Source organism: Bidens hawaiensis, unplaced genomic scaffold, assembly GCF_021521415.1.
Source record: "Bidens hawaiensis isolate Kalapana, Puna unplaced genomic scaffold, B.hawaiensis_p1.1 tig00040072_1, whole genome shotgun sequence".
Classification (NCBI taxonomy): Eukaryota; Viridiplantae; Streptophyta; class Magnoliopsida; order Asterales; family Asteraceae; genus Bidens; species Bidens hawaiensis.
The window spans coordinates 47,179-63,619 of NW_027505643.1; the positions used below are offsets into that span (position 1 = coordinate 47,179).

Genomic DNA, 16,441 nt, shown 5'->3' on the forward strand with positions numbered 1-16,441 from the left:
TACATTTTTCGTGTTTTTATTAAATTTTGAGTTGTGAATTTTTTATTAATTTTTCATTATTTTTATTTTATTTTTTGCTACAAATCATTCTAATCCTTCTCATTTTTGTCACATTTTATAAAATAGCTTGCCCATTGATTAATTATAGGCTTATGCAGTTGTATTACACATTTTCAAAAGTTAATTTTTTTAATCTTAAAAATAGTATCATGTACACCATATGCATTACGAGATCGTGGTTATTAAGTATTAAATGTTAATTGTTAGACAAAAAATAATGATAAATATATTGATTAATTATCAACTTATGTAAATTGTATTACACATTTTCAATAGTTAATCTTTTGAATCTTAAAAATAGTATCATCTACACCAAATGTATTACGAGATTATGATTATTAAGTATTAAATGCTAATTATTAGACAAAAAATAATTGAGTATAAAAACAATTACATTAATGCACGATTACCAATGAAAAAAAAGAAAAGAATTAGTAATTTTTTTATTGAAATATTAAGAAAATCATATATTTTCCTTTTTTGATTTTTTTAACAACCAACAAAATATTATTAAAATTCTAGCAAAGAGTTAGAAACCAACAAAAAAATACTTATGAGCGCGAGCAATTACAACCCACGCCCAACCACCCAAGTGCAGAAACAAAACCACCAAATACGAAAAAAGCACCAACCTCTGGACGCGAGCAATTACAATGCACAACCACCCAAATACGAAAACAAAACAATAAACTATTACAACCGAAAAGAGCACCAATATTCCTTTTTTGAGTTCAAATCAATAGTTTAAGTATATGTGCAGTGCATTTTATATATTCGTTTATTTTTTTTTCATATTGTTATTAGTTTGTTAAAATTCATACTTTATTAAAATGCTTAAGTGTCTTTTTAACGGCTAAAAATTCTTATAAATAATTAAATATTTGTGTAAACTTAGTCAAACACATTGATTCTTAACCTTATGCATTAATGGCATTTGCCCTTATAAATACGAAGCAACAAAACATACTCTTAGCATTAGAAAAAACGTAGTCAAAGAAATGTCAAGCTCAAACAAGTTTACTGGTGATGGTAACAAGAAAAGTCACATGGTTGGTGAACGATTGTTACCACTCACTCAAGTCAGCAATGCTCAAGCACCGCCTAGGGGCCCTAAAAGCATGAGCACTGCTGCACTTAATGCAACTATAGAACATGAAATAAGAATGGGTACGCTAGATCCGAATATGGATAAGAAACAAATGAGACGGTTAGAAAATCTAAACAAATGTTACTTTTACACGTTTAATGATGTTTTTACGTACGTAATTAAAATGTTTGTTGTGTTAGGATTATCTCAAACCGCTATGCTGCAAAGAAGTCTCATGACAAGAAGCTCAACAGAGTGGCCGGGTTAGAGAACAGTCACAAAGAGTTGGAGGTGCTTTCCTTGTTTATTTGTTAGTTTTATTACTTTATAAATTGTGTGCGCGTTAATTTAAAATTTTTATTTAAAGTTCTTTTTGCAAAACTAGTCGTTGTATTTGACACTCATATCTCTTTTAAGTTTTGCTTTTAACTTTTGTTGTAGGGTATCGTAGCTAACCTTCGGCCATGGATTGAACATGAACAAGATGTTCTATCGCATCTAGAGCTTGAGAAAGAAATGTTGGTTCAACAACTGCAAATTACTACTGACATAAGCAATCTGCGAGTATGTGTGTCATTTTAAAGCTACTTAATGTTTTTAGAAGATTTATTAAAACTATTAAGTTGTTTGTTTATTAATTTTTGTAGCTGAAATTTCTAGTAAGACATTGGAGAGAGATTGGTTGAAGGAACTACACATAATGCAAATGCAAGCAGCCGCTGCCAACCCCGCCCAGCCGCCGCCACCACCATCACCGTACAACTAAGATGTTGAACCTTCTAGACTTGGGCATACATGGTTTATGAATAAGATCTGATAATGATAATAAAGTATTTGTTGGTTTTAATGGATATTAATTAGTTTCAGGATTGGTGTCATGTGCGAATCTACGTATACCGTTAAAAAAGCTTATATAGTACATGATACTCTTTTATACACGAATATTCGTTAACTATTTAGGAAACATGACACGAGTTAAAATTTACGGACCCGTAACGTCACTTACTTGTATCGCTCCAAAATAGCCTAATCTCGTCATTAAATATTTGCGACCGTAAGAAAACTGAAGTGGCAAATCGTGCCCTGAATCATATAAATACACATATTTTCAAAGAGACACATTTCTTATCTATACTATATATGATATATAAGTTATGGGCAAATTAAAACATCTTTTTTTTTAAGTAATTTACAACTTATAATGCAGAATGCACATATTATATAGCATGTAAGAGAATGACAGACTTGTCCATTAAAAAATATGTCTATAAATAGTTACAATATTACCCCCTCAACTTTACTCAATTTTTGTAAATTTAAGAAATAGTTACAACTTTGGACCTTCATCTTTACCAATTTATTTTTTTTTTAAATTTAATTGTTAACCAACTTCCCACCAACGATTTTCCAGCGGCCGTAACTTTTTCATATGTTAATATTTTTTTAAGAAAATTACACCACAAAAAATGAGCATTTTATTGTCTTTAATTTGGGTATGGTATTGCTATAGTTTGTTCCGATTAAAATTAGGATGTTACGTATGGGTGTTTACAATTCGGTTTTAACAGTTTCTAAGTTAAGCAATAAGTCAAACTGTCGGTTCATATTTTTTCATTGAAAATTGAATCGTTACTAATGGTTTGGTTTCACACATTGAGCTTCAATAATAAGTTTACTGACCGGCCCCCGATTTTATATGACCAATCTTCAGTATAAAGCATAAGCCAAACCGTTTGCTATGGTTTGAACATTCTGAAACCAGCTGACCAAAAGTGATAATTGGTTTAAAAGTTTTTTAAGGTTTCAAACGAACCTTGAACATCCGTAATTTTTACATGATTACTAGAATTTTCGTTCCCCGCCGCATCGCACGACCATCCGTCTATACTATATATAATGTAGCTTTTATGTGCAAATTAAGACACTAGGTTTTTAAGTAATTTATAGTATTCAAAGCCTTATGTACACCCTATAAAGCTTGTAGCATAGGGGCAAAGTTGTCCACTACAAAATATGTTTTACGTAAATTCAATTTGTTAGAAAATAGTTACAAAATTTGCACTTAAACTTTACTAACCTTTTGTAAATTTAAGAAATTGTTACAACTTTAACCTCTCATCTTTACTCATGTATTTGCCAGGTTTATATATTTTCTTATTTTTCTTCTATATCTCTAAATATATTACTTTTAAGGAAAAAACAGAGCTTATCGATGCATCGTACTTTTTTGTCGACATTTTCATATAAAATTTATTCAATACCGAGGTACGGTTTATAATGTACAAGTCACTAAAGCATTAATGAACATGTCAAATATGTAATTATAAATCAATAAAATGTTTAAACACATAAATATGCAGTAATGTACAACCCATGTTCTGTTTTAGTTTATAAATCCTGAAATTACAAATTCAGTCCTCCATTTATACAACTCACATTACGAAAACAAAGCAATAAAATCAACTCAAATTAATGTTGTACGAATTTGTAACGGCTTCATAAAAAGTATAAAGGCCAAACTTCAACCGTGGGCATAACCGTTAGCAACGGGTTTTCGTCGAAAACCGAAAACGACCGGCCAAAAATTAATGAAAAAATCAACCGTGAAATCAAGCCATTGACCAACTTGAATGGTTTTGCGGTTTTAAATCAAACAACAAACACCCATAAACTTATTACATGATTACTAGGGTATGTGTTTCCCGCTGCATCGCGCGGACACCCGCCTAGTAGACTAGATAGCGTATATATGTTATTCTTTCATGACAGCCATGAAAATACAATATGCTTTAAGTTGAGCGTGATTCTTGATCATTAAGCGATTATTAAAAGAAATATAAAAAAATATATATAGTTGTAGTGGCCTAAAATACAAAAAAAGCCGTCCAAAAAAAGTTAGAAAGTAATTATATATTAGAACATGTAATTTGGTCAAAAAGTTTTAGATATCCTTTTGATACTTTTAAAAATTAATTAATATTTGCTTGTATTTTGTTAGTATTCAAGTAAATGATCAAAGGACGATTAACTCATTTAATTTTGTATCTATTCGTATCTTTTTTTTTTTGTATTTTTCTTTTCTAACATATTTTGAAACCACCTCAATATTCGTGTAAACTTTCCTGAACGGGATGTAAATCGTCTATACTGGAAAAAAAATGAGATTTTTACATATTTTCCTTTCTAAACTATGTAAATTACATATATTTCCAAAATACAAGTTTTTAATGTAAAATGTATAACGCTCTTTAATGATGGTTTGGAAAAATATGTAATTTCAAAGTTTAGAAAGAGAAAATATGTAAATGACTCCAAAAAATAACTAATTAATATTTTCTACTATGTTGGTGTTGATAATTAGGAATGGCAGGTTTGAACTAGAAAGCCCAACGTCCATATAAGCCCATATCCAAAATGAAAACAGGCCCAAGTGAGATAAAATAAAATGAACACAATTACACAATTAATCCATAACATTTTTCTATAAATAACAAAACTTGATACTAAAGTTTAAACATCACATGTATGGGTACTAACTACTAAGGCTTTAATTTCGTAATAATGTTATGTACTAACTTTAACTTTCGTTAAATGTTAACAAAAATGATAGGCATTGACAAAAAACTGAGGGCATTATTGTCGTTACACCTTCTCGCTCGTATTGCTATACTAAGCAGAACGTGAAGAAAAAAAACAAATGTGGCACTGGTTCCAAAAATACCAGCATCACCATTGTTCGGTTGGTATCGGTTCTATTTGTTTTGTTGATGGCGGAAATTAGTATAGTTTACGAGCCAAAAAGAATTGCATTATTCCGAACACAATTCGGTGGGTTACAGTACCCATACTTGCTATTATTATTACTATATATAGTTAACAAGCTTGGTGCCGCAAGTGGCATGTTTGGCCACTTGACGGCACCGTATTAATCGGTGATTTTTTAGTTCAGTTACAATAATAAACGTAATGGAAACTGACCAAAGGTCAAAAATTTTGTTGTTTTAGTTGCGGAACCATAAAAAATCTAAAAGGAACCGACCGAGTTCGCGCAGACTCGCGGCCTTATTTAAAGCCCATGACCGATGACCCCCCCCCCCCCCCCAATTGGTCATTGGTCCACCTCAAGTTTTATATTTTTTTTTCGTTTTTTAGTTCCGGTACCATAAGGTATGTAATCAAAACTGACCGAATTCGTGTTAAGGTACCGCCTCAATGCTCTGGACCGACAACGCTTTGGTTTTATCACCGTCCGGGTTTGCCAACCAAATAAACATCGTCTTAAATATTTTGTTTTCTTATATGTTAATGTTTTTATATGTTAATTTGAAGAATTATTTTTTTTGGGTTTTAACCATCAAATTTTATCAACAGTGTCTATATCGTAACGAACGCAGCTGGTACTAACCGAATTCTTATCAACTAATGGTCGTAACACTCAGGTTTCAACGCCGGGGGTTTGCCAGCTGCTCTGCCGCAACACGCCGAGTAGAAAGACTAGTTGCTTACAATAAAAAAAATCTTGAAATGGAGACATTTAGCATTATTCCTAACACTTTGTATTTAAATGTTTTCCACAATTTGAGTCAGACACATTTTTCTCTTAAAATCTTGAAACGGAGACAAAAGGATATACTTCCATCACCACACTAGACCATCAATCACCACTTACAAGTTACAAGTACATTCAATGGGGAGGAACATCACACGAAATTGCCCCACATTGGAAAGTTATGATAACAACATTAATTTATGGTATGGTATCAAGTCATTTGAGTACAAATTACGTTTTGTTTGTTCGTTCTTATTAGTATTTTTTTTAATTTAGTTAACCATAGTAGTTAACTAAAACAGCGTTCAGTATATAACTAATATTTTGATCGGTCTAATTTGGACTACAGCCCAGATATTTCAGTATTTGACAACTCACAACACTTTGTTTTATATAGGAAAGTAGAGGTGCACAAATCGGGTTCAAATGGAAAACCCGAACCGGTTCCAAACCGGTTTTTTTACACCGGGTTGTAAAATTGCACCGGTTCCAATCAAGAACCGGTTCGGTTCCCGACCCGAACCGATGCCCAGATATGCGAACTTTTAAGAACCGGGTAGGGTATGAACCGGAACCGGTTTTTACGTAAAAACCGGTTCCACCGGTTTTTTTTGAAAAAAAAAAATTAGAGCCGTTAGGAACCGGTTCCAACGGCTATATAGCCGTTTTTGACCGTTGGAACCGGTTTTTTAACTATAAATAGGTTATTTTCTTACTATGAATAGCAAGGTTTGTTTGTTTACTTGTTAAACCACTTCCAAAACTATAAAACACACTCCAAACCACAATTAACCTTAAACCGACAACAAATGGCAACCAATGATGACGTTGTTATGGTGATCGAAACAACAAGATGCCCCGATGTTTGGGTTCATTACGATTTGTGTCTCATGACCGACTCACATGAGTTGGCACGTTGCAAATATTGCTCGAAGTTTCTTAAAGCATGGTCCAACTCGACATTACGAAAACATACGAATAAGTATTGTCGAGAGAAAAGAAGATTGGAAGCTAAAAAAACAGAAGTGGGAGAGTCGTCCGGCTCTACAACCCAAAAATAAGTATTCCCGGATTAAAACGACGGACTTTGTTTTTATGTTTTAATTGTTATGTTTAGTATCGTTTATGTTTTAATAATGTTTGTAATAGTTAGTTTTTAAATTAAAACGGCTAGTTTGACTTTTGTTTGACCCTTCAAAAAAAACCCGTCGGAACCGGTTTTTCCGGGTACGAACCGAACCGGTTCCAATTAAGAACCGGGTAGGAACCGGGTTGGAAATGGTACTGACATACAAATAGGAGAACCGGGTACGATTTTCGGGTACAAAAATACCCAAACCGGGTATTGTTCCAACCGGGTTGGAACTGGAACCGGTTCCGGTTCGGTTCCACCGGTTAGGTTTCGGAACCGGTTTTTTTTGTGCACGTCTATAGGAAAGGGTGGGAAAAGTGGGATTCATTTTATAAAACAAGATATTTGACATTTATTTTATATGACAAATAGTCAAAACATTTGCGGTGTTTGGGATTCCTTATTTTTTACCTTCTTATGATTTATGAAAAAGTCATAAGTTACAACCTTGTGACTTATGAAACTTTTTCATTTACACATTAAGCAATCCCAGACACCTTTTTTAACTTAAGGAATACCAAAAACTATAAGTTGGTATATTTGAAAAATGAGAAATGAAATTATGTTCAAAGGCTTACAGGTATTGATCAATACATTCAAAGAAAATATAAGACGTCTCTCATTCTTATGGGTAAAGAATATGGGCAATAAGTGTTTACATTTTAAAGATTTTTGTTGCAATCAGTGTTTTTATTGTATTGGCAAATTGGATTTTAATAATCCCAATTAACTGTTATTGGCCGATAATAATCTCAACTTCGTTTATTGCCACTGATGGTCACAAATTAAAAAAAATGTCTCTCAATGATCCCCCGTTAAAAAAAAAACTTAACGGCGTTAAGTTTTTTTTAACAGTGGACCATTGAGAGCCAATATTTAAATTTGAGACCACCAGTGGCAATAAATGTAGTTACGATTATTGTCAACTAATAGCATTTAAATGTGATTATTAAAATCCAATTTACCTATTGTATTTGGGCGTAAACTTGGTGTATTCAATCGATGACTATTGGCTTACTAACCTTTTTGTTATTAAAATCAGCTGTTCAAAAAGGGAAACTCCCAATATATTTGTTCAACTTTAGGCTTTTTACACGACGTTCTCATAACCAAACCAAGCCAAACCAGAAACGCGATACATATCCAGTCTGATTAGTTGAACCCTCCACTTAAACTAGTTGACCCGACAAATCAAACCAAACAACCAACTTTGATTAAATGTTTTCTTCAGAATTTAATTTACTGTTCATTATCTACATCTCACATTATACAACTGTCTGATATCATTTTCTTTAAAAGACTATCAGTTTGATAACCAGTGCAGCTATAAAAATATCGGTCTTTTTCAGCCTAGTTCTTTCCTTAAAATCAATCAACCACAATCATAAACTACATATTTAAAAATCTTTTTAAAAAATAAACAAAAATAGAGAATATAATACTTAACTCTGTGATTGTGATCAGAAAAATAACCCCTCTCACTAACAAAGATTATATCATTATATCTATAATAATAAAAATAATATCCTGTCCCAATAACCCCACCAACTGATCAATCATGATCCAACGGCCCTAACACAAAGGACACCTAATCAACCCATTCTCATTGCACAACGTACAACTCCTAAAGCCACCTTTCTCACTGTAACACTTATGGCTTCCCCTGCACTCGTCACACACAATAAACCTAAAGTCACCGCAAACCTCACAAACTCCGGCAGCCGCCGCCGGTAACCGCTCAACAAACTTCTTCAACTCGCCGGTCTCGTGCAGTTGCTTCACTTCCTCTGCTCCGCCTATATACCTGCCACCGATAAAAACCCTAGGCAAGTCCAATTTTGACTGGTCAACGTCCACGTCACCAGTTTCCGCCATGATGTGTTGTAACTCGCTTAGGAATCTGGAGTCCATTGATAGATCTCGTTCGTCGATTGACACGCGGAAGCCGCGTAAGATCGATTTAACGCTGCGGCAAGCTTCGAATGTCGGCCGGACGATGCGTAGGCTCGTTGTGTATAACACTACACGCTTTTCGGCTCCTGGAATTGAAATCACACGGTCGGATTTCGTTAGTTTCTCGGCCGGTGACGGATTGGTTGAATCCGGTGAAGATTTGACCGAATTAGGGTTTAGTTTTGTGGCAAACTGAGCCGGAATTGAAATTACACGGTCGGATTTCGTTAATTTCTCATGCGCCACAGCGTAGGTTGAATCCGGTACAGATTTGGCCGAATTAGGGTTTAGTTTGGTGGCAAACTGAGCCGGAATCGAAATCTGACGGTCGGATTTCGTTAATTTCTCGGCCGCAGATGCATTGGTTGAATCCGGTATAGATTTGGCCGAATTAGGGTTTAGTTTGGGGGAAAACTGAACCGGAATCGAAATCAGACGGTCTGATTGGTTCAATTCCTCAGCCGGTTGGGCATTATTTGTAGATTTGGGGGAACTAGGGTTTTTATTGGTGGCAAACGCACGTGCGAATTTGTTAGCAAGGTGAACTCGGTGGAAGATGGATAACCGTCTAGGTGTGGTGGCGGCGGCGGCGGTTGAGCAAGGCGACAGTTGAGGATCTAGGGTTTGGTTGAATCCATTATTATTATTAATATCTTCTTCGGCGAATAGATTCTCGACGTCTTTTAATGATGTGCGATTGAAATTGAGACTTAGAGAGTGTCTACGACGGGTCGGAACATCAATAGGATCAATTTCACGGCTGGATCTCCGTGGTGATCTCCACATCTCAGGTCAGATCACAGAAAGCCTAGTTTTTCGACGGCGTATTGATTTGATTTGAATTGATTGGATTGGATCTGAATTGAATTTGAAGGTTTGGTTGGTGAAATGAAGGAGTGATTTTATTAAGGGTTTTGAATTGAAGATTTAAAAATGGTGGATATGAAGGTATGGTGTGATGAATAGAATAGTATTTATATTTATACAAATGTGAATGTAAAAGAAGAAGAAGAGATGAAATTTCAATTTGGACACTAGTTGCTCTTTTGTGACCATTCCTTTTAATTATGACTATATAATTAATATTGGTGAGCAACTGAAAGAAATTTACCATTTTTATGTGTGTGATTTATATGTTATTATAGAATTAATTTTTTGCTGAGTCAAAGTTATAAGGGTTGTTATCAAGTGTGTCTATTGAGGTTTTTTTTTTTTTTTTTTTTTTTTTTTTGAATGTTCAAGCTTTCCTCCTACTATTTACATTATACCGCCAATACCAGGAATCGAACCCTGGACCTCTCACCCAAAGGCCAAAGCCTTTACCATCCCACCAAAGTGGTGATGGCGTCTATGGAGTTTGCTTTTAACGAAACTCACGACGTGACGTGAAAGACGTGCACGTGTTTTTGTCTTTCAGTGAAGGGATAAATTACTTCATGTGGACGATGTGATGATTTTGTTAGAAACAATCGATTGCTGGTTTTAGAAACTAAATGTGTTACGTTTCGTTTAATAGGATATGTTTTTACTGATTGCAAGGTTTTGATTCATGTATTATTATAGATTGCGATATCAAGGATAAAGTCACATTTTATGAAAAGGAATTTGATTTATATATGGCTTTTGCAATCAATGAATCAGTGAATGCATTATTGGGCCATTTTCAATTCATCTTTATAAATGGATAAAAAGAATTAGGTAGTGTTATTTTTTAGGTGAAATCCTTTTGATTTTAAATTTATAAGCTACAAATTGATAAAGATTATGACAATATCAACCATTTTATAAAACTAGTCGGGTCAAGGCATCCATCACATGAAACAAAAAGGAAAGATATGCCCGTTAAGGAAGCATATATTTCCTATAAGAAGATTCGACTCTAAGTAGAGTTGCCTATTTTAATTAAAGAATTTTCCAAACTTAAAATTGGAAATGATATATTTGTACACATAAAAAGAATGCTGTTAATGCTGTTTACTTGTATGTAATAACTTAATTGCAAATTAAAGATAAAATATGTTGTTGATATCAACATAATATACGCTGATAAAGGTCTAAAGTTCGAATCCGATTTCAACTGGGTTTTATCGTAGTGGTCTTCCAGCTGCGGGTTTTTCTGAGAACATGAGATGGTGGCTTGGACTACCTAGCACCAGCGCCGGCTATGAAGCAGGGCATGGTGGTCGACCGACCCTAGCCCGATCACCTTGATAGCCTAGAATTTTTTTCAAATTATATATAATTTTTTGGAAAAAATATGTATGTGTTTAAACACAATTATCAAGTCATTTAAGCCAATGTTATAATATAATTTTTTTCGCACAATCCAAATCGTGACTAAGTAAGCTCGTTTAAAAATTAAATTGTTTAAACTCAATAAAAAAAATCTTTTACTTAAGACCCGATTTTTTTGCCTTCAGCCCAAAAATTTTTAACAATTCTCGGAGACGGCCCTGCCTAACGCTGTCTACGATCGGGGACGTATGAGGTCTCCTTTTACCATTGGATTACCCCGAGCAGCCGGGTTTTATTCGTTCGTCGTTAAAAAAATATGGAATAATAACTAGAAATATGTTTTTTCTTTCTATATTCTAGACTATATAAGATTTGTATAAATAGATCTTTCGTTTTAGTTCGAAACTATTATATCGGTATAAAATAACATGCTTTCTTATAAATGTGTAATTTGATAATTTATCGTCTATTCTCACATGATTCAATCCGGTGTGTTTACTAGTACTCATTTTTGATCGAACATGTGGGACAGATAAATATTGACGGTATATTTTTCATGTGCAACAATTTATGAATTCATGATTATGTAATTATTAGTGCTTTGATTTAGCTAGCAAAAAGCATTTTAATTGTCTTAAAAGTAAGACATGAAAATTTATGGAGGGAAATAACTAAAACTTAATCCTATTTTGTTCAATAAATCGTCCAAACTTTTAGCTGGAAATTGTTCAACAAATGTGCTTAAGTTTAATAATGGAGAGTAATTTTCTAAAACGTTCAAGGGACATGCAACGAATCCAATAACATTGATTTTCTATCTTAACCTCTTGAAAGCCACTTGCCCTACACAACTTGCAATGTATCTTATACCAATGGTTAGTAGTGCATCGACAAGGTCCTTTATCCGAATGATCTCCCGTTAGTGAAAGTCTCTCGTTTTCGCAATGGGTCTCTCATTGTATCTTCGTTCTCCTTGGCTATCATGAGTGGCTCTTGCTCTTTATTTGAAAGCGTATCGATCTACAAACACCACCACAATCTCCATAATCAAAGAACTCCTAAAACATGACGTGTGAATTTGTGGAAGCTTTACCATATCTTCTTTACAACCCAACCCATTAATCACATCCTCTATGTCACACCCCGACCAAAGGCGGCAGAACATGCCGAGGTGTAACGATTGTCCATAAGCACATGACATTAATTAAAGTGACAGTATTTAATAAACTCATTTCATTTCACAACATCGAAAATGTCATATAACAATTATCCATAAAATAACCATAAACAAGATATCACAAAATATGGCAAATTTGATATTGTTCATTTTTACTAATATCCTAAGGTCTTTGATGTCGTTTTCTTCACAATCATAAATCAACCAAGATACAAACCTGCAACATTTCATAAAATAAAGTTTGTCAACACAAAGGTTGGTGAGCAATTCATAAGTTTATCATATTAGTATATAATAAAGATAGCAACAAAACTTGCATACGAAACGATAAATAAAAGTGGTAATTTGGATAAATAGATATCGCTAAACACATTAGCGACACCTAGCTATAAGGGGATGTCAAATAGTCTAGGATTTTATAGTTATCGTTAATTGCATTACGTTAACGACCCCTTGCTATAAGGGGATGCCAAATAGTCTAGAATTTTATAGTTCCGCCAACCAAAAGCGATAAACACATAGGCATATAAGCATAGAACACCAAATCGAGCAATTATTTAGGTAAAGTATACAGTTAGGTTTGTGGTTTAAGATTCAAATATAAAGCATTTTGTTGAATAAGTATGAAATGTCACCCTCAAAATAAAAGATGGAAAATGGGGTATGAAGTATACATTTAGGTTTGTGGTTTAAGCATAGAACACATAGGCATATAAGCATAGAACACCAAATCGAGCAATTATTTAGGTAAAGTATACAGTTAGGTTTGTGGTTTAAGATTCAAATATAAAGCATTTTGTTGAATAAGTATGAAATGTCACCCTCAAAATAAAAGATGGAAAATGGGGTATGAAGTACTCACCTTCAAGTAGTAAACTTGAAAGATGATAATTTGGAGATTTGTCGGAACGACGAGTTTAACGCACAATGCCTAAAAAGAAAAGAAGTCTTGAATTTAGAAAGGTTGTCTTGAAGGTCTTTAAACAAACTAAATGTTAAGAAATGTAAATAATTGAAGTTCAAGGTTTTAAAATGTAACTATTTAAGAATTTATAATAATAACCCTTTAAAAATGTAAGTTTGCTCGAAACCGGGTTAAAGTATCTAACCTTAATTTTTACTCAACCTATGTTAAGTAATAAGGTGGGTAAAATGCAAGAATGCAAATCCCTTTGGAATAAAGATACTAAAACGGTTTTTTTTATCGAGTGTTCGGGTTGTCGGTTCGGGTCTTGATAATTGGTCAAACCCAAAGTCAACTTTCCAAAATATTGAATGTTATGAGATAACTCAATAAAATTTAATAAGACTTAACCAAGTATGTAGTTCCATTATTTTAGAACTAACAACGCACGTTAAGCGAGTGTTCGGTTTTGTCGGTCCAAACTTTGTTATGAGATCAAGTTGGATCCAACATTTCCAAGTACTTAAGAAAATATTTAAAAATCAATTTGTAACAATTTTTAAAGAAATATACAAGTCTTGATGGCAAAAAAAAAAACACACTTGTGTGTCTTAAACGAGTAAGAATCGGTTTGGTTCGGTTTCCATCTCACAACAAGTTCATAGATGGTTTCCACATGTCCAAACACTAAAGAACTTGTATAATAATGTACAAATAAAAATACTTTAAGTTTTACAACAAAAAGTTAACAATAAAGTCTTTAAACAAAAGTTCGGTTTTCGATTCAGATCGTGTTTCGGGTTAAGACCGAGGTAAGATTCTACAAACCCATAAGCATAGAATTTGTAAAAATGATTTTAGAAACTTAGATCTAACAATAAGTATGTTTAAACAATTATTTTACAAAACTAGTAACAAAGTTCGGTTTACGGTTTAGAGCTATTTACGGTTAAACCGAAGCATAGACTCTTAAAAACCCATAACCATGGAACTTGTAAACATGACCAACAAACTAAAATAAGCAAGATTAATATGTATGAACAAGTTATATAGATGTATATATATCAAGGACACGAAGTCCTCCATGAAACCTTGTCTTATGAGGTCCGAAACCTCACCGACCGGAATCGGAGAAATAACTACCAAAGGTAAACAAGGGGTGTATATTATATATATGTTGCACAACCATAAATAAGTATTAATAAGGCTACATAAACTAATTAGGATAAAAGACTAAAAACCTTCAAAAACACTTAAGAAGATAACCTTGAATCTTTGATGTTTGAGAGAGTTTTTTTTTTTTTTTAGTTGTAGCAAGGGAAAATGAAGAGGAAAGATGGTGTATATATAGGGTAATGTTGGTGGTCAAATATGGGTGTAAGACAGGAGTTTTCATGCAAAATGGATCAAGACAAAAACACAAAACAACAAAAAATAAATAAATAAATAATAAATAAAAATAAAAATAGGATGTTTTCAAGACCCAACAAGTGTGAAACAATATTGTAACATAAATCCATCATTTTGATTATAACATAAGCTTCGGTTTACAAATCGGGTCGGTCTACATAATAAACAAATACAAAAATGAATACAAACAAGACCCGAAATTAACGAATGTCACACTCTATAATGCTATTCACCACATATTCTATGCGGATCACATAGTCTATATTGGCTTCCATATGATACCAAGAAAATATCATTAAAAAGTTCAACTTGATCTTCTTCTTAAGCACACCTTTGACAACATTAAAATTAATCATGCATTAACCAAAATATTCATGTCAATTTAACCAACACTTAAACCAAGATGTTAAAATATGACATCTATGATTAAAAAAGAATAGTATAACTAATAAAGTGAAACAAATATCAATGGACTTTTGGTCTACTGATATCAAGAAGTTAGATAAACTCCTTGATGTTAGTTACAATGAAGAGGTTTTCCTCATGTGAGTGATATAAAAAAATCGTTTTTAAAAAATACTAGCAAAAATAAATATTTAAAACACTTAATTTCAATTGTTTAGTTACCACTTAAGTAAAACAAGATGTTAGTTACAATGAAGAGGTTTAGAGCTCGCTCGGGCTAGAGTTTGTTTAAGCTTGGCTTGATTTGAGTTTTCAACAAACCAATCTCGAGTAGCTCACGAGAGGCTTGGCTCGTTTACACCTCTATACGTCTGTGATTCGTGTTCTTAACATATATTGTTTTTTACCGATGCATCATGTATAGCCAAATTGCAAGAAATGGAGAAGAAGATTTACTTTCCAAGATTATTGCGTAAAGATGCCACTAAGATGATGTTTTATTCTCTTGAAACATGCAGGTATTACACGAATAATGAGAAAAGTATCCGAGAGAGTTTTGATGGCGATTTACTGAAAACTATTAAGTATTGTTTCCCTCACACATGGATTGAACCAAGTTGGTCCTAGAGAGAGCACACACGATGTGGCATAGACGTACTACAATTTATGTGTTATTTATTCTTGCTTTATGTATCTTTCATCTACTAAAGGTGCAATAAACTAGACTTCTATTCATTTTTTTTAAATCTACCTATCTACCTATACTAATAAAAGAAAATAATAATGATGACGTGTCAGCTCCATATTCTTTCTTGGCTAAATTTTCCCGCTCAAATTTCTAATATCTATTTATAGACATTCTAAAAACTTCTCATATTATAAATAAAGATTATATATTTTAAAATTGATCACTTCTTTATAAAACAAATAACTTGGACAATTCCTTACAAAACAAATAGCATTTAATGCAATTTACATGTGAAAATATAAACTAAAATTGGAATTGAAATATTTAACCAATTCCAATTTAAATTTATAATATATAATAATGTCATGCATAACAATATAATAAAATATACTGATAATAATGATATACGATTTCTTAGATTACGTGTATATTTAAAAAATAAATAATTTTCCTTAATATCTTAACTTTTTTAAATATCTATATTTTGTAACATACCAACAAAAACATGTATACAAATATTATCTAATTTAAAAAATCTCTTCATATGTAAAAAACAGATTTACATAAAAAACAAAATTTTAGGGATTTGTGACATTAATAACTGATCAACCCAATATTTATTCAATATAAGGTTAAGGGTAGTGGGGCTTGATCCAAGCCCAAGTGATCCAATATATTTACGACACGTAGGCGGTGACGTGGCACAGGATCAAGCCCCAGAGGGTGTAGTTGTCCAGGTGATCCGGGGCTTGATTGAATTTTTTTTATTTTTTTTAAATAATTTAAAACATTACATTAATAATAATATAAAACATTACATTAATAATAATTTAAAATATTA

General features: G+C 32.9%; 1 protein-coding gene across 1 annotated transcript; it reads right to left on the reverse strand.

The window, feature by feature from the left end:
- Positions 1-8,356: 8,356 nt before the first annotated feature.
- LOC143614465 (uncharacterized) lies at positions 8,357-9,567 on the reverse strand. The gene has a single exon (XM_077087898.1). It carries the CDS (start codon positions 9,565-9,567, stop codon positions 8,401-8,403), a length of 1,167 nt encoding a protein of 388 aa, XP_076944013.1. The 3' UTR covers positions 8,357-8,400.
- Between the last annotated feature and the right edge of the window lie 6,874 nt (positions 9,568-16,441).

What these genes read in the sequence shown, in the direction of transcription:
- LOC143614465 (XM_077087898.1), bottom strand. Translation starts at nt 9,567, where the DNA reads ATGTGGAGATCACCACGGAGATCCAGCCGTGAAATTGATCCTATTGAT.